This window comes from Dromaius novaehollandiae, chromosome 1 (assembly GCF_036370855.1).
Source record: "Dromaius novaehollandiae isolate bDroNov1 chromosome 1, bDroNov1.hap1, whole genome shotgun sequence".
Classification (NCBI taxonomy): domain Eukaryota; kingdom Metazoa; phylum Chordata; class Aves; order Casuariiformes; family Dromaiidae; genus Dromaius; species Dromaius novaehollandiae.
The window spans coordinates 94,121,928-94,143,754 of record NC_088098.1 but is presented as its reverse complement, the minus strand read 5'-3'; the positions used below and the strand labels follow the sequence as shown (position 1 = coordinate 94,143,754).

The 21,827-nt window shown below is 41.5% G+C and overlaps 3 protein-coding genes across 8 annotated transcripts in view; 1 reads left to right on the top strand and 2 right to left on the bottom strand.

Annotated features, from left to right (window-relative positions):
* Positions 1-161, bottom strand: part of NME7 (NME/NM23 family member 7) — a 96,644-nt gene extending 96,483 nt beyond the window's left edge. For 2 of the 3 annotated variants that reach the window (XM_064520720.1, XM_064520734.1), the window contains exon 1: positions 7-143. Coding sequence is in view for 1 of the 3 variants with exons in the window: in XM_064520736.1 (XP_064376806.1) it covers positions 7-9 (3 nt within the window). In the remaining 2 variants the exon portion in view is untranslated. Of the gene's footprint in view, positions 1-6 lie in introns of all 3 variants that reach the window. The other variant, XM_064520736.1, reaches the window with a different exon arrangement.
* Positions 113-9,086, top strand: BLZF1 (basic leucine zipper nuclear factor 1). Its single transcript, XM_026112356.2, has 7 exons — positions 113-239; positions 2,194-2,254; positions 3,412-3,848; positions 4,561-4,760; positions 6,496-6,624; positions 7,244-7,463; positions 8,345-9,086. Exons 2-7 carry the CDS (start codon positions 2,236-2,238, stop codon positions 8,522-8,524), a joined length of 1,185 nt encoding a protein of 394 aa, XP_025968141.1. The 5' UTR covers positions 113-239; positions 2,194-2,235; the 3' UTR covers positions 8,525-9,086.
* A 535-nt stretch (positions 9,087-9,621) lies between these two features.
* CCDC181 (coiled-coil domain containing 181) lies at positions 9,622-21,134 on the bottom strand. Of its 4 annotated transcripts, none has more exons than XM_064520697.1 (6): positions 20,990-21,134; positions 15,029-15,189; positions 13,477-14,460; positions 12,099-12,245; positions 11,295-11,449; positions 9,622-10,638 (listed from the first exon to the last, which is right to left on the bottom strand). In XM_064520697.1, the coding sequence occupies exons 2-6, from the start codon at positions 15,164-15,166 to the stop codon at positions 10,476-10,478; spliced, it is 1,587 nt and encodes a 528-aa protein (XP_064376767.1). In that variant the 5' UTR covers positions 15,167-15,189; positions 20,990-21,134; the 3' UTR covers positions 9,622-10,475. The 4 variants fall into 4 exon arrangements, with proteins under 4 accessions (XP_064376767.1, XP_064376769.1, XP_025968139.2 ...); XM_064520699.1 differs by lacking the exon at positions 20,990-21,134 and adding an exon at positions 18,122-18,167; XM_026112354.2 differs by lacking the exon at positions 20,990-21,134 and adding an exon at positions 17,757-18,070.
* Between the last annotated feature and the right edge of the window lie 693 nt (positions 21,135-21,827).

Genomic DNA, 21,827 nt, shown 5'->3' with positions numbered 1-21,827 from the left:
GCTCACCATGGCGTCAGCGGCCCCGCCCCGCCGTTGTGCCGCGACGCGACGCGACGCGACGCCGGGCGGTGTCGCGCCCTGGCAACCGAGGCACCACCCCCGCGCGCGGCGCGGCTGTTGCGCGAGCGACGGGGCGGGGCCGCGCCTCGCCTCGGAAGCGCTGCTCACGCGGCCGGAAGCGGAAGTTCGGGCGGGAGGGGGCGACCGCGGTGGCGGTTGCGGGGTTTCCCAGCGCTACGGTAAGGCGCCCGGCATTGCCTGCCGGTCTGGCGTCTCCGCCCGAGCTGCGGCGGGGGGGAGGCGTTGGGGGCCGGGGCCGGGGCCGGGGCCGGGGCCGTCCTGGCGGAGGCAGGGCCGGCCCCGAGGTTGTGGGGCCTGGATGGCTCTGGTGTCCGGCAGGGGGGGCAGCCCGGTGCCGCTGGTGCCGGGCCTGGTGCGTTGCCTGCGCTGTTGTAACGCTGGGCGGAACCGCTGTGGGCTGCGGAGCCGGTTTTCCCCATCCGCGGGTAGCTCCCAGTTCGGGTTTAACCCGAAACTCTGGGGCTGAAGCGTCGCCTCCCCTCGCTGCGTAGCCGAGGAGCAGCCGTCAGCGGCTGCGAGGTCGGGGCGCCCGGCGGTTGGGTGGCGGCGGCGGCGGCTCTCCCGGGCCCTCGTGACTCTGCTTTGTTAATTCAGGACGCTTTTGTATCGGTTGTCACGGGTGGGGTTTTGCAGAGCGTGACCTTAAAACGGCTCTTTTTAAGTCGCTAAGAATTTGCAAGTAAAGGCACGTCCAGTTGTCTGTTGAGGATGTCTTCCTGGGAAGTCTAGTGGTTACAGTTCAGCTAACAATGAAGTAACTTTGCCTGTAAGAATGTAGTAAAAGGGTGATATGTGCAAAGACTTATATTGAGACTTTCAAATACTTGAGGGCAGTATTACAACGTGAACAATGAGGGAGCAGGATCATTGGCAGATGGTCTCAAATGAAGCAGCGAAGACTAAATACTCACTTTCAGACTTTTATTATTGAGTATTCTTGCCACTTTCTGAGTAGCTGTGTTTTTATTATTCTCTTATTTTCCTCAGGTGAATTAAGATCAGTCAAAAATGAATGAGCGGTGATGGTGATTAGCAGATCAGGATACTTTCCTGAGCAAGATGTTCCTGTGTATATAGCTTGAGTAAATGCAGGGAGGGAAAGTTGTTTCTGTTTTCTTTCTGGTACTCACATAAGATAAACCTACCTGTCACAAAACAAGGCATGGATCTAGAAAGCTGGCAGTAGTGCATTCTCTGTTACCACTCTCTTTTCAGAGCAGAGAGCCATAGCAAAGGAAGCCAATGAAGTTGTAGTTCAACCTCTTCAGTTAGTGGTATAATAAAAGCAAGTGAGAGCTTTAGGAGATGTATCTGAAGTCCCCTGAATACTTGGGAGAACTGAAGCAAAAAAACAGGGATACACCAAGCTGAGAAACTAACATAGTTAATGGCAGGTCCTAGAAATCTGGTAAGTGGCCTGGAGAGTTGGGAGTGGATGGAGCTGGGTGGATAAGGAAGGAAAGGGTCAATGGAGCTGGGTGGATAAGAGAGGAAATGGTCAGGATGGCTATTTGGGGCACTCTGAGGGTGCGATTTTGCTACTGGCTTAAACTAAGCGTGTGCTGCCACGGAGGGCACTGATTCCTGGTTTGGCTGGGGATTGGCTCTACCAGAAAAATTCTAAATGGATCAGCAAGCTGGACTGAAGCAACTGTGCAGCCGCCATTATTTCCTCTTCACCTCTTGGTCTGTCTTAATCAAAATGTGGGATTCCCCTTTCTTGAGGTTCTGTGATGATCTTAGATTATACCTACATGGTCATGAAGCTTACCCCATGAGTAAGATGAGGGCTAATTCAAAAAGGGGAGAGACTGGGAAGAGAAATTTGAAGAAGGGAGGCTGGCACTGGATGGGAAACAAGAGATAGGAGTTGAAGTCCAGCTCTTGTGGAAGAAGAAACAAATGCCAAGAGTCCCATAAGCCTTCTCCTTTTGACTCTTAAATTAGAGGGGTTTTGGTTGTTTTTTTTCCAGATGGTCTTCATCCCTCGGGTGAAGAGGACATCAGTGTGCTACTGAACTGTAGTTTAGAGGCTGCGTTAACAAATAGGGTAATCCAGGATTAACTGTCACTGTTATAAACACTTTTTTTCCCCTCTCCCTTCTTCCTCAGATTTATGTAGTTAATAGAGCTGACTACTAAACTAAAGAGAAAATGGCATCTCTAGGAAAAGGTAAGTGGCTCACGTACCTTTAATCCTGTCTGCCTACATGTTATTTTAACTTGAGTTCTAAAGAGCAGAGCTATGCTAGACTTCATTCATTTAAAATTATTTTCATATTTAGTTGCTAGGAAATAGTTATGTGACTTTATAATTGCAGTGGAAAAGGGCTGCCTGGGTGGAACAGATACTTGAATGTGGTTTCTCAATCTAGATTTTTATGGAAAATGAAGTTTGTCGCTTGTGCTATCATCAGTGTGTACACTTGTCTCAGTCTTCCTCCAGTCTTTAGAACTGTTGGCCCTACTTCAGCAGCTTGAAAGTAGGGCAATGTAATCACACAACTACAGCATTTTTGAAAATTAGTATTTGGATAGAGGACACAGACTTGCATTACTGTCCATATTACAAAGGAAAACAGCATGTCTAGCTATGTTCTAAGAAATTTTCATGCCTAATTGGCATTACGACAATGAGTGAAGATATTTTACTATGGTAATGTTTTATTTAGCTTAAAACGTAGCAATTTCAGTGTCTACTGGAGTTCTTTTTACTTATCATGCACATTTGGGAATTCAGATCAGTGTGTGGCATTTTGGGGAAGACTGGGGGCTATTGATTAGAAATGAAGTGGAAATGTTTGGTTGGCTTTTCTTAAACCTTCATCTGGACAACCAAGAGACATGATAGCAGTACTTAGTCTGTTAAACTCCTTAAGTTGTTAGCAGCTATGTAGCTAGTAGCTGCTTTTCATTTAATTATGTTGTTTTTGAAGTGACACTTCTCTAGCTCTATCAGCTCCCAAAACCTGAAGTTTGCTTTTGGTATATGAGTAATATTGTCAAATAAATTTTCTCCTTACTAGCTATTTTTCATATTTGCATCTACCTGATCTGGTATGTCAGCATGAAATGAAGATTAATACAACTCAGATTAATGACTGGGTTTTGTATTAGGGGTATTAATGAACAACACAGGATTGGGTAGATGATTTTTTGTCTAGATTTCTGACTTGTTCTTGATAATTGCTGCTGAAAAGGAGTGTCTTACATATGCTGGTTAAATAAAAATGCTTAACTTTGAAGTACAAAAATGGAGGGATGAGTTACAATGAGCCTGCAACAAAATAAAAGATGGTAAACTTTTCCTCCGCTATTTCTAAATTTTAGTTGACTATGCCTCATCGCCCATCCGAGGACCTGGAGATGGCATGGAAACAGAACAGACGACTGAATCGGTGGAAGTAATCACTGGAGCCCACACTACAAACTATCACATCCACCACAGCCCACAAAAAAAGACAGTCTCTTCCCTGAGTCCTGGTGTTTTGCAGCTTGGGAAAATACATGCTGATAAATCAGTGGAGATTGAAGCTGTTCGTATATTAGTCCCCAAAGCAGCTATCACCCATATTGTTCCAACTAAAAATGCTAAGGTAGCTAGATCAGTGGGACATAAAGGAGACACACTCCATCAGTCAGATGGAGCTGCAGATCCCAAAGAACTGCTAGAGCTTAAAAATACAGTAGAAAAGCTAAAGAATTCAGAAAAAAGGTTGTTACAGGATAAAGAAGGTCTCTCTAATCAGCTGCGTGTACAGACAGAGGTAAGAAATGAAAGGTTTTGCAGGGGTTGCTTTCACACAAGTGAGTAACTTTGGTTTATTTAGACAGTTTGTGAAAACAAAGAAGAACTGCTATGAGAGAACTGCTGTGCCTTGTAATAAATACTTACGCTTTTGAACTTACCAACTAAAGTGCAGAGTAGAACTACAATCTAAGTAGTCCAGTGTTTCTTCTCTGCCGGCAGATAAAAGTTTCAAATACTTAAAGTGGGGAGAAAGCCATTAGTGGGCTGCTGAGAAATGTACCTTTCATAAGAAACAATTTTTCTCCTCAATCCAACTGCTAAGTGAAAGATGTGATAGCATAAAATGAATGATTTCTACCTAAAAATACCTGTGGATGTCTTGTTTAATCCTTTATCTTACTGATTCAAGACCTGAATGCTACTGAAGCTTTCCCTGTTACTTAGAACAAGCTTTCATTCATCCTATTTGCCCACTGCTATAATTTAAATAAGGATGTGAACAGGTTTTAGTCTTAAGTGTTTATGCTCACTGTAGTGGATAATGAGGCTTAACACACTCTGCATAAGATGTGTCCCAGTCTGGGATGAAAAAGGCAACGTAAGGTTACATGTTTTCAATAAATTGTAGCACATTCAGAAGGTAGAAGGGTTTGGGGTTTTTTTGTTTTGTTTTGTTTGGTACTGTAATGATAATTAAGTCACTATAAGATAGTCTGGTCTAATTCCAGGTGAATCGGGAGTTGAAGAAATTACTTGTTGCTTCTGTTGGGGATGATCTGCAGTATCACTTTGAACGGATGGCTCGTGAGAAAAATCAGCTAATCTTAGAAAATGAGGTCCTAGGCCGGAATATGTCTCAACTGTCTGAACAATTAGAGCGGATGTCTATACAGTGTGATGTGTGGCGAAGCAAATTCCTAGCAAGCAGGTGTTTTCTCTTACAGAATTGTTATAACAGCATTCTCCTTTAGTCTTTTATTACATACGCCCAATGCAATGTCTGTAAATGTGCATATATATGTATATTTATATATTTTTTTATATATATATATATATAAAGAGGACAGCTGCAACAGCTATACCAACAGCTATTCTGAAGTCTGAGCTTACGGAGATGATATAAAGAGAGTAGTGTCCTTATAAATCTGAATAATTCAACTTTTAGAAGGCAATACAGTGGGTCCTAACACTCCTAAAATGTTAACTCTAGCTCTTGTCAACATAGGAAGAAAAGTTCTTATTTCTCATAGAACTGTGTCCAGTTTAGGATTTAGAAAAATCTTCCAGGACAACTATCTTGACCCACCTTAAAGATAAATAGTTTTTTGTTTCTTTTTTTCCTCTTCCCAAGTGTGATACAAGTCACTTTTTTATTAGTGGAGATCTTGGTTTGGTTACTAACTCTTCTTACAGTGGTTTAGGGATCTACTGGGAAGGGCAGCTCACTATGGAAGAAGAGGTAGACCTCTTCATTAAAGACTGGTTGTGTTACTCTTAAGAAACCTGCTGTTACTTCTGTAACCATAAAATAATGCGCAGCAAGAGTCAGGAGCAAATACTAAGTTGGTGTCAGTATCTCAAAATCTTATTTGACAATGGATTAGACTTTTAACTTCCAAAGTGTAATTGATTTAGGCAGATAGTGACTTACAATGCTGCAAATAGTGTTCTAGGTTTTTTTAATGTTCTACTATGCTCAGATATAAGTGCCTTAATTTTATTTAGTGATGCTTAATGCGTACTAAGAAAAGGCCTTACTGCTTCAAGGAAATAGTAATAGAATGGTCTTCTCCCTTTAAGTTGCTGGTCTTAAACAGTTTTAGCATATTGAGTGAATGGTAACTATTTGTGATAGCCCTAGCTAGGCAAGTGTTGCTATCCTAATTTAACTTCTTTCTTTAGCATTAATAGCAGTCCTGAGATAGCAGATGTGAGTCCCTGCTAGAAACACTTTGTGACAGTGTGGAGATGTGCTTAGAGTAACACTCTTTGGTCTCCTAACTTTCTGGTTCATTTAGGTCTTGGGTTTCGTACTGGTAGCTTTTAAATGGCAGTCTGATTTTGTTTTTTACAGCATCTCAGGTATTGAAATAACTGCTTTAGAGACAAGTGCCAAATCTCCCGATGGCATAGCAAAATATGACAGCAGTTTTCTCATGTGTAGCTCTTAAATGCTTGTACCTAGAGCATATACCATCTAGCTGTTTCCCCTGAAAGCTGAACTGCAGTGTCTAGCTGTAGCTTCCCTCTCTAGAGATGCATATGAGAAGCTGTGATTACAGCATACTTGTGGGAGCCATGTCAGTAAAATGTAATGTATTCAGCTTCATCTGTCAGGATACTTGTTCAGTATGTTTGCTTACCCAAGGTGTTTTAAAATGTCTGTTGTTGCATTTGTATAAAGTGACATAAAATTATTTAAACTCAGCAAATCAAAACATAACATAACATTGCTAGTATGGTCACTTCATGTTCACTGTAGTTAAACAGAAATTGCTCTTAATATATGTCTTTTGTAATTAGGCTGATACACACCCTGCGTGGGGGTGGGAACAGACAGCAGCTTAACCCTTAGTTTGAGCTGACAAATTATTGTCTGTAGTAGAATAAAGCTGACTTTTAAAGTGCTTATTTAAACTACTGACTGGAGACTTCTTTTGCAGGGTTATGGCTGATGAGCTAACCAATACCAGAGCAGTTCTGCAGCGTCAAACCAGGGATGCTCAGAGTGCAATCCAGGACTTGTTGAATGAACGTGATCAGTTCCGTCAAGAAATGATTGATACACAAAAGTATGTTTGGTTTGGTTTTGGTTTGTTTTTTTCCTAAACTGGACTGCCTCCATGCAAACTTTTAATTTCTGTCTATTTGGGTTCTTCTCTTGCCTAGAGTAAATTATTTCCCCCTATTCCTGCCATATTTAACAAAATCAATTATGCTGACTGATAGTGCAGTCACTTTTCAGTCTTAGAGCTGAAAGAGTCAAAGCAGATATATTTTTTTCATAATCTTCACTTGGAGATGGGAATTCCTAGGAATCACATGCTATGGAATTGGCATTCGTCATATCCTTCTTGAACTTTCTATTCTTAATCACGTACTGACTCGATTTCAAGTTTTCTGTATCTCCTTCAAAGATGTATATATTCTTCTACCTACATTGACTTTTTAATACCATCCTGCCAAATGTTGAATAGGTTTCTGTCTTTCACCAGTATTAAAAATCTGTGGTGAAGAGGCCTTACTTTGGAGAACAGCCTCTTTGCCTCCTTGTCTTTAAGTACTTAAACTTACTTTTTTGGTCAATGTTTGACTAATGCAGTAAGTTTTGGGAAGAGACAATTGCTTTGAAGTGTGCTGATAGTATGGAGTACAAAAGTCACGAATAGCGCTATCTTCCTTTTGGCACAGACTGCTGGAGGAGCTGATGGTTTCTCTTCAATGGGGGAGACAGCAGACGTACTATCCTAGTGCCCAACCTCACACTACAACAGAGCTAGCAGCTGTGAATTGTAAACTAGCCAAAGCTGTAAGCTCACATCTTCTTGGAAATGTTGGCACTAACAGTCCAAAAAAGACTTCAACAGCTGTGGAGTTTTGCAGTACCCCTGCTGAGAAAATGGCTGAAATGGTAAGTCTCCCCCCTGCCCCCCCCCCCCCCCCCCCCAAGAAAAAACAACCCTTCATATAACTCAATCTCTCAGCACAGCACAGGTGCCTGTTTTCTGAAGGACAAGGTTGCATTGTCTCAACTACTTAAATGTCTTGTCTTTTTTAAAAGCTATATGCAGGGGCAACATGCTGAATAGAGCTGTATGTTTGCTCTTTAAAAAACAAACCTGGAAGGATAAGCAGAAGAACATAAAGGATGTGTGCTGTTGCCTTCTCTGTTGCTAGCACTGCAAATGACTGGGTCAAAATTTGTTTAGGGTTAGTGTGTCAGGAGGAAGCCAGCTGAAAATACTTAGTTGAGTTTAAAAGCTGAATGGGAGAAGAAACCTAGTTCAGGTGGGAATAAGCCATAACACTTCAGAAGTAGTTTCTATTGTTTCCAAAACAGTTTCATTGACAATGAGTGGAAAGAGACGGAGAAGCTGTATGATTATCTTTCAGGATGGGGTTCCACTGCATGAAATTCGATGTTTAAATAGCAAAATAAACTAATAGTTTAGTCTGGAAGCAATTGAATAATAGTTGAGCAGCAGAAGACACACAGTGCCTAGTTATCTAATATGTTGGTTTTGCCTATTTAGTTCATCTCTGCTAAGAAAAAAGTGATTTTTTTAATTTTCAATAAAATTGTACCTCAAATTTCTGATGGACATTACTAATCTGTAAATAATACTTAAAGTCTTCATATTGAGGGTCTGGATAGATGCATACTTAGTTTTCAACCTGAAATAAAGTTGAAAAACCTTGCTTTTGAGCAGAAATGCTTCATAGCTGTTACAGAAAGGTAAATTTCATTAGACTTAATGGATATATTTTCATTATGAATTTTTCCATCCATAGGTGCTACATGTACTGGATCCAGTTGCATGTACAGAAACATCAACATCTTTTTCTGAGGCTTCTCCCTCTTCCTTTCTTTCCACAAAGAAGAGTATTGGAAGGTTTCACCCATATACAAGATATGAAGATGTAACTTTCAATTGCTGCAACCACTGTCAAGGAGAGCTCATAGCCCTTTAAAAACGCAGCCAATGCAGCTGCACATGCACTCTTTCTGAAGAATTACACTAATTGATATTCAGCAGGCTTCCCCTTTTCCTATTTCTTTCCATAAAGGGTGGGTTTAGCATTGGAAATGATGCAGTGTCTTCTTCTCTATGTCTTGAGGTTAGGGGCCAGCAGGACTTCCCTAGCCTGTGGGATACTTCTACTACTTATTTCCATCTACAAATGCAAGACCAGAATTGTTATGCCAGTCCAATTTGTAGAGCATAGAGATGCCCCTGGCTATTTTAGATTTATAGTCATATTAGAAAATCTTAATGCATTTGTTCAGACGGAGACAAAACCATAACTATACCAAAGTAAATGAAGTGCTAAAAGGTTATTTAAAAAAATTCAAAAGACAATGGAACATAGTCATCTCCATGCGTGTTTTTTAAGCTTTTCTAAGGTGACAGGCTGTCTTCAATTCTATGTTCAGCCTGTTAAATTTAGTAATAAAAAGGAGTGTGTGCAATGAGTTTTCATAGCTGAGAAAGAAAACTTTACAATAAACTTTCTTTGCATACGTTGAAGTTACCATTTTGGACTTGACACAAGTGGAGTATTTTTGACTCTGTGTTCTCTGCAGCTTAAAGGAACTGTATGACATAAGAACTGTGACACTCCACTGTACTGGTCTGAGGTAATGAATGGAGGAGCACTTTCTTTTCTTGCTTACTACCGTTAGGGAGATGCTGTGAATCTTTGCAACTATTTCCCCTAGCAAGTGTTTGCCAGACAAAAAAAGTGAGTCAGTCATTGGTGTCAGGGGAAAGTACAGGGGGAAGGTACTTAACTAGTAGATGTTATTCATATTTCTCTTAACTAGCCTAACTTGCTGTTAACGTGGCGCATCCATGCCCTTTTACCTGTGCTGATAAAAGGTGCAACCTAACACCCTCGGTCAAACAGCAGCACCCTCCGGAACATGTCTATAACAGTCTTCAAAATGGTAGGAGAAAAATACAAATGTTACTTCTGTCATTTTTTTCATGGTTGGAGCTAAAGACCACTTACATCCTGGATGGGGTTCAAGGCCTTTTTCTTGTAATTATCATAAAGACAATGTCAGATCAGACTGAGCTGTAAGGAAATATGTCAGGGACATAGACACAGCTGGACAGCACATTCCTTATTTGGCAATAACTTTATTTCTTTGTTAGTGAGCTCAGCCTGGTCTCTGGTTGGAGTTCACAATTATTTGAGTAAAGTGATGCAGTTATTAAAATGACTTAGCAAACATAAACATGTGTACCAAAATCAAGCTGGATTACTTTTAAGGGTTCAAATTCATGCTGAATATCATCTTTAATTTCAGAGAGTAGGAGACTACTGAATAGGGATGTGTCAGTCTGGCTCACAGAAGTATGTTTCAAAAACTGTTGCAAGTTCATGTACTTGATAGCCTTTTGTGACCCCTATCTTGGAACTAAAATCTTCCACTGGTTGAGCAGCAAAGTAACAGCTAGTCTACAGATCAATGGAAAACGGTATCTCAAAGATTCAGGAAACAGCATATTCCAACAACAGGAAATACTGTGCAGTTTTCACAAGCAGCAGCAAACAGCAATATTAATCCAGCAAATATTCAACACTTTACATAAGAGCCTGCATCCAGGAATTCATGATGGAGTTTGGTATAAAGTGCTTTTTAAAGGAATTCATATTGGCCACCCTTGCATATCGATCTTGCTCTCATTTAGATTTGGTCAAACCAAGAATATCCCTGAGTTATACATAAAAGCAGGCTTTTCAACAAAAAATACAAATAAATAGGTAGTATTTATTCATTGTCAGTGAAAAGAATTATTAAACTTACTTAAAAGCTTTAAAACACCACAAAAGGTCAGCAGCTATAAAGAGCAAAAGCTCAAGCTATAAGAAGTAAAAGTGCCACCACAAAGAAGTCTGGGGTTACATCAAACCTTCAGCTGTAGTGGTCTGTGAAGCGAAAGGATTTAGGTTCTGAACTAATGCAATGGATATTCTGCAACTGTTTTGCTCTTCTGGCTTCTAACCTAAGCTGCCTTACTCGCTCTTTAGCTGCTAGCTCTTCTGCTCGTTTTTCTTCTCTCTTTCTTTTTAGCCATCTGTGGAGGAAAAAAAAATAGGACTAGACATCTGACAATGAAAAACAAGTTTTATCTCAGCCATTCAAAGGACGCTAGTCCCCATTTAACTAACAATCCAACCAGATGACGAGAGTCACCCTGTCCTGCAGGATATTGCTTATGCATTATGGCTGAGCCAGTCTGAGAGCCTGCCACTCCCAAGCATAGGAGGCCCTGCTTTTCCATCCCAATACTCTTGGTTCTGCACCCACCTTTCCCTCCCCCTTTCTTTGAGCTGATTGAGCCCACAGGCTCAAGGAAAAAAAAAAACTATGTTGTCAGGTTAGTTTTCTGCCTGTTTAATGAATTGAATCAGCACAACTCTTCTCTAAAACAGGCAAAAAAGGATAGGAAAGGAGCTCCCCTTTTTAGCACAAGCAATCCATTAGGTCAGCTCAAGCCTTGACAAGTAATTTCACAACAGTGGATAGACAACACCAAGGAACCAATATCCTTTTGCTAGGGTATAAGCTTATGAAGTTTTATTCATGCAGGAAGTTAATAAGGACTTCAGCAGTAATGATGTACTGTAAAATGACTACATTCTAAGTTGATTATGATTATTTGTCTAAGTTGAAAGACTACACAATATTCAAATAGTCTGGTTCCCCAGGAAATAAGAAGAGTGACCATACTCTTTAAAGGCTCTGTTGCATTCCTCTGTTCTCGGAAAAAAGGTCATGCCCTCCGCTTGGCGTCTCAAAAATTCTATCTGTTTTTCTTTTATGCGTTCTTGGTGCTTTTTTTTAAGCCATAACTTGAAGGCTTCTTCTGGATTTCTGCTCCTCTCCTATTTAAATAAAAGACATACACGCATAAGTCTTCCCAATAAGTGACCTTAATATTAATAATTTTTCAAACTTCCCTGACATCTCCCATCCACAACTGGGAAACATGCTTTATAAGCAAACTAGAGCATATGCTAGTTTATCATGGAATATATATGTGAGCAAGCATTCAAAGCAGTATTTTGAAAAAATAAATTATTTTTTTGATCCCATCGCTGCAAGACACAGGAACTTCAGAATAGAGCATCTGAATCTGAAGTTTTTGGTCAAGTAATGCACATTAACTTGCTTGCCAACCCGCTCTGATGGTAAGGAATATGCTTCAAAGGGTTCCTCTGCTTGTTGTTGACTCCAGGGCTCAATGAAGTTATTCTCCTACTGAAAGACAGCATCACTATGTCCTCTGTAAGTGATGGCATGGCTACTAAGTTCATGTATATAGCTTGTATGACACAAGCCACCCTGCCAGGCAGAACAATGCTGAACCTGAAAATCAATCTAGCTCTTCAGTGGAAACAATATAACAATATATAACAATTCCCATCATTGTGAATTTTCCTACACTTATCTAAGCACACCGGCTAAAAATTCGTTTTTTTTCTATTTAACCAGAGCACTATAATTCCCATGTCTACAACTGAGAGCTCTTACTTTGCTGTTCAAGTCTTCTAGCTCCTTTGCACGCCGAATTCTCTTTTCTTCTTGCACTTGTTCTTTCTTCTTCTGCAACCAAGCTCTAAAAACCATCTCATTCTCTCTTTTCTTCTGTTCTTCTTGTTCTCTTTTCCGTTCTTCTTCCTTGCATGAAATTAAGAGTGGATAAAAATCTTATTTTTTTAAATAATCCTCTTAATCTGCAAAGGCCTACACTCACAATGGACAATAAGCGAGTTGTTTGAATTTTATCTGAAACATACAAAAATGCTGGTGAAACTCAAAGACTGCATCAAGTTGATATACTATCTTTAGGAAAATGCTGGCCTGAGCACTTCGCTAGTGCAGGTTACAGTCAGATACTTTCAGTCTGACCCTTTTTTGTGATTATCTCCATTTCCATGATTCATCTCACCTTACAGACATTTCAGTAGAAACAGGTCAGGACTTCTAAAATAAGATCTGTTCAATAGCTCTGAATGGCTTAAAATCAGCTTAAACTGACCCATTTTAAAAACAAGAAACATCACAGGCTTGCTAGACCACTAAACCCTAAAGGATTTTTAACTATCTATTGACTGCAGGCACTGGGTTTTAAACAGGAAATTTTTCTGGACATGAAGTCGTAATGTATTTAATTAGGGAGGCACTAATAGCTTAACACTTTTCTCAAGCTTACAAAATGAATCTATTTTTACAAATTTGAGAAAACTTTTTTGTAAGTATTAATCGCATTTTGACTAATGACAAGTGTCTACATATAGGAGAAAAGATTTCAAATGATGCTTCAGAAAGATATTGGGACATTTTACCAGGTTTTAATGCTCTCTGGCACAAAAACTATAATCCCCATTAACTTCAACACTCAGAGAAATCGACTCTTCCCTCAAATAGATGATGTTCCTCTCACCTATATGCAACTTTCAGACTGCATCCTCCACATTTACAATTTGTACTTTACTTGGGGGGGGGGGGAAGTAAGGAGGGGGAAGCTAACAGATTCCAATAATCTCAAGAGATGTTCCCTGCCTAGGAAATCCATAATGTGTTATTAGTTCCCCTTTGAGAATGAAGAAATAAAGTAATACATTTTTACGTTTTTCATAAGTTAAGTACAATATGGCAGAAGAAGGCATATTTATGAAGGATATATTAAATAAACATTTGATTTCTCCTGTGGGCAAGTCATGACCCTGTGCCACCCTGTTCCTTTTTAAGGAAAGGAATTTTGAGAGATTCTGTACAAACTTTGGAGAATTATTATTACTGCCTCTTTTACCATGGAAAGATGAAACAAATACACTGAACACATGGCTCTGTGAAACAGAGGAGTGTGATGGTCACTGTGATCTGCTCGATGCCTCTGTATCCTCACCTCTTTCCTCAGTTTCTCCTTCCTTTGTTCTAACTGCTTCTGCAGCTCTTTTTGCCTGGGAGAAAGACAGTAAGTGGAACTTCTCACAGATGTATTTGCAGACTGTGCTCTCTGTGGAGTCTTCCGTCTTCCCAGACTTCTTGCAGCATTGATGGCAGAATTTGGACGACACTTAGGGTTAGATGGAGGCTTAGGGAAGTACACACACTCTTCTTCAGCAGGAGAGAAAGAATGTACTCCTGCTCTTACTAGAGATGCTTCCTTCATTCGAGACACAGTGCCACAAGAACTGTAGTGTGAAGATTTGGGAGAAATATGTTGAGTTTCAATATCAGTGAACGAAACACTTATTGGGGGCAAAAAGCCCTGGCTTTCAATATCACGTAAATTCAAGAGTTCAAACTTTCCATCTTTTTCCACTAGGATCTTCCCATCCTTCTGTTCCTCATCCTTGCCAGTATCTGGTGAAAATGATGTGCCTTCCTGTCCCATTTCATTAGAAATATGCAGCTGAGACAGCCTATTCGAAACATCGTCTCCTCCTGCAAGATCAGCTTTATAAACATCAGCATCTTCTAAAGGAGGAACTTCAAGATCTACCAACATATCCTTAAATTTTAATTTCCGTTCTCTATTCTCATCCACAGGAGCCTGATTCTCTAGCAGTTTGTTGGCTTCTTCAATCTTTTCCAAGATGTAGCGCTTTATTTCTTCCTCCTCTTCCTCATCTAGCTCCTTTTCACTTTCCAGCTTGGACTCCTGGATAGAGCATTCACTATCGGTGTCAGATATATGGTCCCCCTCTTTAACATTAGACCTGGATACCGAATGTTCTTCATTGGGCAGATTCACTTTCATATCTACATTTGCCTCAGAAAGCTGATCTATATTTTCTTCTCTTTCCTCACTGTCTTCCCCTTCCTCAAAGTCCTCCAAGACTTTATCAGTTATTGCATCAATATCCTCTGCATTTTGTTCAGGATTCTAAAAAAAATAAAAATAACTATCTCAGTCTATTCTCCCAACAAATAACACCATCAGAGAAATAGACAGGAAAGCGCAAGAGAGAGAGAACAGCAGTACCGATTACATTAATCCTAAGATAGGCTATCGAATATAGTTGATACCATAACCAATAGCCTCTTTGGCACTAACAACTCTTTTGCAGTTTCCCCATATTCCCATCTACACAAAGTTTAACAAACCACAGCTTGAGCAGTAAAGTGATCTGTGACAACATAAAAACAGAGTAATGTGAGTTGCACAAATAGTTACAGGAACCTGCACTAGAAGCAGGAAGTATTTTTGAACCAAATATATTCTTTCCAATGAACACTGAATTTCCTGATTTAAGACAATGATAACCAAAATAACCTGCTCACTGAACTATTTTTCACTATAATTCCAAATAACCCTCCTTGTCCAAATTCAGTGACTGTACATACACGTTTCAAACCACATTTCAAATCACATTGAATTCTGTGCTTACAATTCTAAATATCCTTCTTTTGGCCTTCTAAATAAAATAATTAACATTTAATTTAACAAATACCTCTCTTTCACCAAGGTTTTCTTTTTCTTCTTCATTAATTAGCCATTCAAGGTCTTTTTCAAAGTCATCCTCATACTCTAAGCTTTCTGTTATATCATCCACGTCTGCTGGATCGCCTTGATCTTTCCTTTCACTCATTTTGGTGATGTGTTAAAGTAATACTACAAAAGGACAAAAAGGCTTGTTTTAAAACACTAGTGACACACAAAAATAGAACACTGATATCTCTCACAGTTCCCATATAAAACCTGTGGGCAATATCAATACTACTATTTAGATAATGCCACAGCACCTCAGAATTAAGGCTCATAAATGGTTTATAAACATGAATCATTTTTTGCCTTTCCAGCTCCAGCTACTAAGTGGAGATTTGAGACAAAGCAAACCCAGGTCATTTAATGCCTTGCAGTCAATCTTTGGCAAAGCTAAGACTAGAACTCATGGTCTCGTGACTTGTAGTCCCGTGCTTCATTAAAGAGATGATTCTTCTATGTTTATTAAAAGCACTAAGAGTTTCCACTGCTCTCAGCCCTGTTTTACGTTATTGCTTTACATCTGCCTGGCCCACCTTCCTTTAAACAAATCTTGTTTAAAGTCATATTAGAAAGCTGTGGGATGCATAAGCCCTAGAAGACCCCTGCTATATCTTACAATACACCAAATCAGGAGAAAGTTTCCCATAAGGGCATATTAAAATGAGAAGACATTCATTAGACTTGTGACACAAACATTCTGCTAGAGTCACTGAACAGCTACAAGCAGCTAGCTTTCAAACCATATCACTTCCACTAATATTAGAGGAAAAAAGGTCACACAGAAACTGATTAAGGCTGCTGGAAAAAGAATTCAGTTCCAATCTGAATTTCCAAAGAGGACAACAGTGGGAAATACTCAACAACCAGTTAATCAGGCTGGATATAGTCATATCCATGGCAGAACTGAAAAAGAGTCACTACAAAAAACTGCATCTTTTAAGCAATCTTTGGACTGGCTAGCACACAGGTGCCAATAGCTCCTGAAGAACTGCTTAAATGCCAGTGCCTGGAGATCCAGGCTGACTGCCTGACATACCACGCTCTGCCCAGCTCACTCAATTGAAGGCATCTATCTGCATCTAAAGGCAAGAAAGGGTTAAAGACGTGGAGATACACAGACTAGATAGCTGATTATGCTCTTTTTACAGCTTTATCACACATCATTCCTTCCCTAATTTGTTCATCACTGTTTACAAAAGCAACATAAAAGCAAGAAATGTTGGTTATTCAAAAGTTCCTCTTCTTGTACCTTCTGCTGTGTGCTGGAATTTGCCATCTCAAAGTTTCTCTCTTACAGGATAAATCTGTCTCATTTACAATATACTAAAAGATCACTCTATGAGCATCAGCATATGGCAACATAATATGGGATCTAAGAATTAGCTCTGACCCAGGATGGCCCTGGAACAGCGAGACAGCTATTGCTCCTTATGTCCTCACTGTCTGATCCCCCCTGCCATTTCAGACAAGACAGGCTGCACCTGGTCTAAGCATTTTGCAACTGTGGCCCCAGACAATGACTTCCGCTCTGACTTGAAGATGCTGCTTATATTACTTCAAGCTTTTGTTTTACATTCTGATGAGCACCTTTGAGTTCTTCATTATTTATTCACATGAACATCTGCTCAGACCTGTCTCTTAAGACCCTGTACTCCATGCTTGACAAAAATGTTGCCCTTTTTGACCTCAAAATTTAGCCAAGCTTTAGTTAAGAGGAAAGAATGGTAATAAACCTGGTAATAAACTTTGATGCGAACCTGCTTATACCAAAGTTTACACAAACTTTATAGAAATTCCTCTTTTTGTTTCATCCCTATTTTGTTCAAGGAAAGCACGCAATTTTTCCTCCTAAATTTCAGCTTCTTTTTAGCCACCACTTGCCATAGTAATCATTTATTCACACTAGGTTTCTCTCAGGCTAAATTTCCAGAGTTTGTTCAGACTGTTGTCTTGGCTTTCTACATCATTTCTACTTCCATCACTCTGTCATTCAACATGTAAGCCTTTTTGCTGGGAAGTGCTCCTCTCTTCACAAATTTCTATGGTTTGCGTGCTGGTACCTGCCTAGGTTCTTAATGGAGATTACTTTGCTCCACCACATACTCAACACAAAAGAACCACTCCTCCTTACCTTACTTCTAATTATGGGAAGCGATTACATTCAGTGCCCTGAAAAGCTGAATTGGGCTCTTAATGAAACAGATTCATGCCAGTATGTGTCACTCAGCACAAATACTGAACACAATTTATTTATAATACATATAATAAAGGACAGCAGCATAAACCCAGTCTCTTCTGTTGTAATGTAAAGTAACCATGGCTGAGGGGATGTTTTTGGTTTAAGGATCTTGATCCTGAAGACCCTGAATCAGCTCCTATTCTATGCAGGTTCTTACACAGTTAAAGTGCTTGAACTTTAATGGGAACCAAATGTATTCAGAAAATCTGAAGTCTTCATTTTTATCAGTTTATATTATTTGGGGGGGAGGGGATATGTATGCTGTGACTACGAATTCCTCTTCAAAGCTAGCAACACTTCCGCTCGGTTATACCCACGCGCAGGCTAGGCACAGTTACTATAAAAAAACACGGATACTGTCATTGGCATTTACTACTTTGTCTCTTTGTACCAAAAAATATATACATACATACATATATATATACACATATCAATATAAGCATCCAAACCGTACAGTTTTACTGCGGGGAACATACACTTGCGCCCCAGGGCCTCAGCTGCAACACAGAACGAGGATGTACGGGTATTACCCAGCTCCCGGTTTCCAGACCGGTGCTGGCCAACGGGAGCTGCTTCTGCTCGCGAAAGCCGGCGCGCGTAACCCTCGCGAGTCACCGCCCACGAACTGTCAGGTGTCTCACGGGCTCTCTCACGGTTACTGTCCTCGCGCGAAAGCCCACGCAACAGCGTTTCGTTGGGCTGCGGGACACAAAACCGCGCCACACGCAATGCCAGAAACCGGCGGCAAACCGGCGCGGCCCAGCGCCGTCGCCACGGCAACAGCGGGGACTAGCCCCTCCCCCCCCGCCGCCGGCTCACCTTCCCGCAGCAAGGGTCACTGCCGATGGCGGCCCCCGAGGGCCAAACTGCCCCCCACCCCCACCGCCGCCAGCACCTTTTCCCTGCCGCCGTCGCCTAGGCAACAGCGGCCCGGGCTCTCTAGCGGGGCGGTGCTGCCCCGTTGCCGTGGAGACGGGCCTCGGCGGCGGAGCGGGGCGGGGCCTCCCTGCCGGTTCCCTAGGCGCGGCGGGGTCGGTGCCCCGCGGCCGTTGGCGGCTGCCCCGCGCTGCCACCCCCCGGCAAACCGGGCGTTTAGCCTCGGGGCAGTGGCACACATTCCTCGGAGCTCAAGGGTACTTAGCTTTTTTGCTTCATTTTAATTTTTTTTTTTAATTTTCAAATATTAAGGCCAGCACGCCTAACTGCGGGCGTCTGTACCACCCCCACCACGCAAGCACGTGCTCACGATTACTACTAGTGATTTAAAAGAGGGGTTTTCTGTGCCTAGATAAACATGTTTTGATATTATTAAATTATGCATTTGTTTGGCACTGGCAGCGTTTCATGTCACGGCTTGTGTGTCAGTGGTTTTTGTGTTGTATTATTCATGCCCCGGTTGATAACGAGCAATTGGAGCAGGCCAGAGCTGAGGAGCTCAGAGCTATGAGTGTCAAAATGTGCGCTTTCATTAATGAAGATAGCTCTCCTTTCCCAAAGACATGCCCCTCTGTATTAATCACATATCACTTTCAGAGCTTTGAAATAAAATTAAAATGAAATAAAATGAAATAAAACAAAATAAACCCTAAATAAATAACCATCCCGGTTCAAGGAGCTGACACATGGATGACAACTGGAAGTCAAAGGGAAAGGCTATATACCTACAGCTAGCAAGTGACAGATACATCAAAGACTGGGGGGAAGGGGGGAGGGAATCAAATAAACCCCTGAGGTTGTAAACACGGTACCTCTGTGATTAGCAGGCCCAAAAAGGAGTTGCATGGCAAGTAAATCAGCCATGAAGCATAGAAAAAGCTCATTATGGACTCGAAACCCTTTACATGAAAGATAGGTTATCAGCCACATTAAGCAAGAGCTGTTGTTGCTAAGCTCCTATCATGCCCTGTGAAGGACAGAGAGCTCTGACACCTGTTTTTAACAAAGTAGAAACAATATTTGAACAGCAAGCTAAACTTTCTGATCGCTTGTGAAAGGCTCCTAGCATGCAAAAAAAGGCAATTTTCAGTGGTGAGACACAGCCACTGGTTAAATGCTGGTAGGCCAGAAGACTGCACACCTCACAGGGCAGAGTGCCCACTATACTAGAGGAAAATATAGGCAAAAACCAGCAATGAATAAATTTAGCCTGGACATTGAAGGGAAGTTTTCAAACTCTCCAAGTAGCAAGGGTAAATAAACCTTTCCTTCAAAGTAGTAAGGGGCAAATAATGAAACCATTTCCAGATGCAGCTCAGCAGGTTTATGAAGGGCTCTGTGAGGTGCTGGCCTGCAACAGCTGCAGTCTGGTCTCTGCAACCGTGGGGTTTTTTCTAACTCTACAGCGAGAGGGAGAAACAGGCTCTCAGCATTGTTTCTGGAGAGCAAGAAGGACTCCCTTGGATACGCAGCTGAGATAACACTACACCTGCTGGCTGCTCCACTGCTCCACCATGGACCTCACCCAAGGTCACATATTTATCCCATACTTAAAGACTAAAATCAGATCAAAATTCTGATTTTCCACATCTCACAGACAGGTGGCTTTGCCAAGTTCATAGCAAACTAAAATAAGCTAAAAGCTTTGATACAGTCCCCAGTTCTCTTTATGCTGTGCTTTTACCATAAGACCATCTTTCATTTTACAAGCCACTACCATCCCTGCCATTCGAAAGAGGTGCTCTATTCCGCTTGTAATAAATTCCACTTCCTTGTAACATGAGAATTAGACCCAGTTGCTGAAAGATCAAGCTATAATGCTTGATAATAGTAATTTCATGATATTTTCAGATCAATCTAAATGCATGACTGTGTGTGTTAACTCACATAACGTTAAACCTAGGATTTCAAATGTTCCTGTCTGCAAGACAGTTGCACATGATCAGTTGTGGAGAAAAAACATAATGAAAACAATAGCCCAGCAAGGAGACTCCAAGGTTAGGCCCTAATGTGTTGGTTGCTCTTTTCTATGTCATTAATCAGATACTGTGTTTACGGAGCACCAATTTATGCTGAGCAAATATATTTCACAGATACAGGCTGCATAACACTTTCAGGGCAGCACCTTAACACCTTTTGTATGTTTTGTAGGAATCAGCCTATTTTAGTCATATCAAAACAGAGGCAAAATTGGCCTGAGAGATTTGCTGACAGCTATACAAAGTAGCAGGGCACAGGGAGACTCCAGTACTTCCAGCAGGTGAGAACCTGCCTCCGCCGTATCAGCTGAGCACACGATGCCAGGACCAACCTGCCTGCTTTCTCATGACGACTGATGCTGTCAAGGGTAGATAGGTATAGTGCCTGGCATTTTTCACGCCCTTCCACCTTCTGTAACCAAAGTCCCTCTCTCCTTCCCAGTACTCGGCTACAGTCATGCTGATAGAGAAGAAAACACAATCACTTCCGTACTGACCCCTCCCCTAACCCCCGACAGCACAGCTGGCTGTTTCACACCTGCACACAGCCAGAGGGGAGCCCAGCTGTAATCCTTCAATAGCCCTGGAGTACAGCAGTGGGTGGTGCTGCCTGCAGCAGCCTCCAGCAAGTCTTACTATTTGTTACCTTTTGGACAGCACCTGGCCTCTCCCCCTAACAAAGATCCTCTAGTAAAGTTCAGGAGCTATGCCAAGTCTTACCAGCAGTGTAGTAGCCTGGTGCAGTATACATGAATCCAGCTGTAATACTTACCTTCAGCAGCCCCTGGCATTTACTGGAGCCCAGAAACAGCCGCAGCATCCCAAGGAGACGCCCCTGCCATGCGTTGCATTTATCTGGTCTCCATCAAAGCGTGCTGCGAACCGTGTCTCTTAACGCAGCAGTTAAGCTGCTTGACAGTAGCTGCGCCTCCCTTTTCAGCTCTTGCTGTATGCTGTTGCCCGCCCGTGTGGAGGCATGTGATGGGAGGAGCAAGGAGAAGCACCATGGTTCATGGAGACCTGCTTTACTTGCTGAAAAAAGCAGCCTTGGGATTCTCGACATGGCACCTTTCACCAGCACCACAGAGATCAAACGCTTGTGTCCATCTTAAATGGTAATGCTACAATCGCTCTTAACTAACAGTTACCTTCCTGCTTTATATATAGATTTTAATCTCTTGCCAAGTCAAGAAGCCCCTGGATGGCAGTAGTGCTCAGCAGATCAGATAAGAGTCCCAAATTAAGGGTAATCCATCAACTGGCAGAAGAAAGAGCAACTGCCCTATTCTGGTTTTCTGAGGTGAGATTGGGGTGTGGGGAAGAAAAGGGGTGGGTTTGTTTTTTGGGGTTTTTTTTTGGGGGGGGGTTGCACACATTGTAACTTACATTTTCCACAGCTGTTGATATTTGTTATCAAGAGCCCCCCCCAAAACAAAACAAAAAACACCACTTTCCTAGCAATCCTGTACATCCCCTCATCTTCCCTGTAGAAGAAGCATTTGTCATCTGCAATTGTTCCATGCACAAACATGGGAGTAGATATTTCTGAAACAGGATGCAAATAAAGCTGCAAATTTTGGTAGATGGGGTGTAGTTTTGCTTGCATGTTC

What these genes read in the sequence shown, in the direction of transcription:
- BLZF1 (XM_026112356.2), top strand. An exon ending in GAAATGATTGATACACAAAA is followed by an intron (nt 6,625 to 7,243) that starts GTATGTTTGGTT and finishes CTTTTGGCACAG; the next exon opens with ACTGCTGGAGGAGCTGATGG. An exon ending in CTGAGAAAATGGCTGAAATG is followed by an intron (nt 7,464 to 8,344) that starts GTAAGTCTCCCC and finishes TTCCATCCATAG; the next exon opens with GTGCTACATGTACTGGATCC.
- CCDC181 (XM_064520697.1), bottom strand. Translation starts at nt 15,166, where the DNA reads ATGAGTGAAAGGAAAGATCAAGGCGATCCAGCAGACGTGGATGATATA. An exon ending in TAGAAGACTTGAACAGCAAA is followed by an intron (nt 11,450 to 12,098) that starts GTAAGAGCTCTC and finishes TTATTTAAATAG; the next exon opens with GAGAGGAGCAGAAATCCAGA. An exon ending in TGCAACAGAGCCTTTAAAGA is followed by an intron (nt 10,639 to 11,294) that starts GTATGGTCACTC and finishes TTTCCTCCACAG; the next exon opens with ATGGCTAAAAAGAAAGAGAG.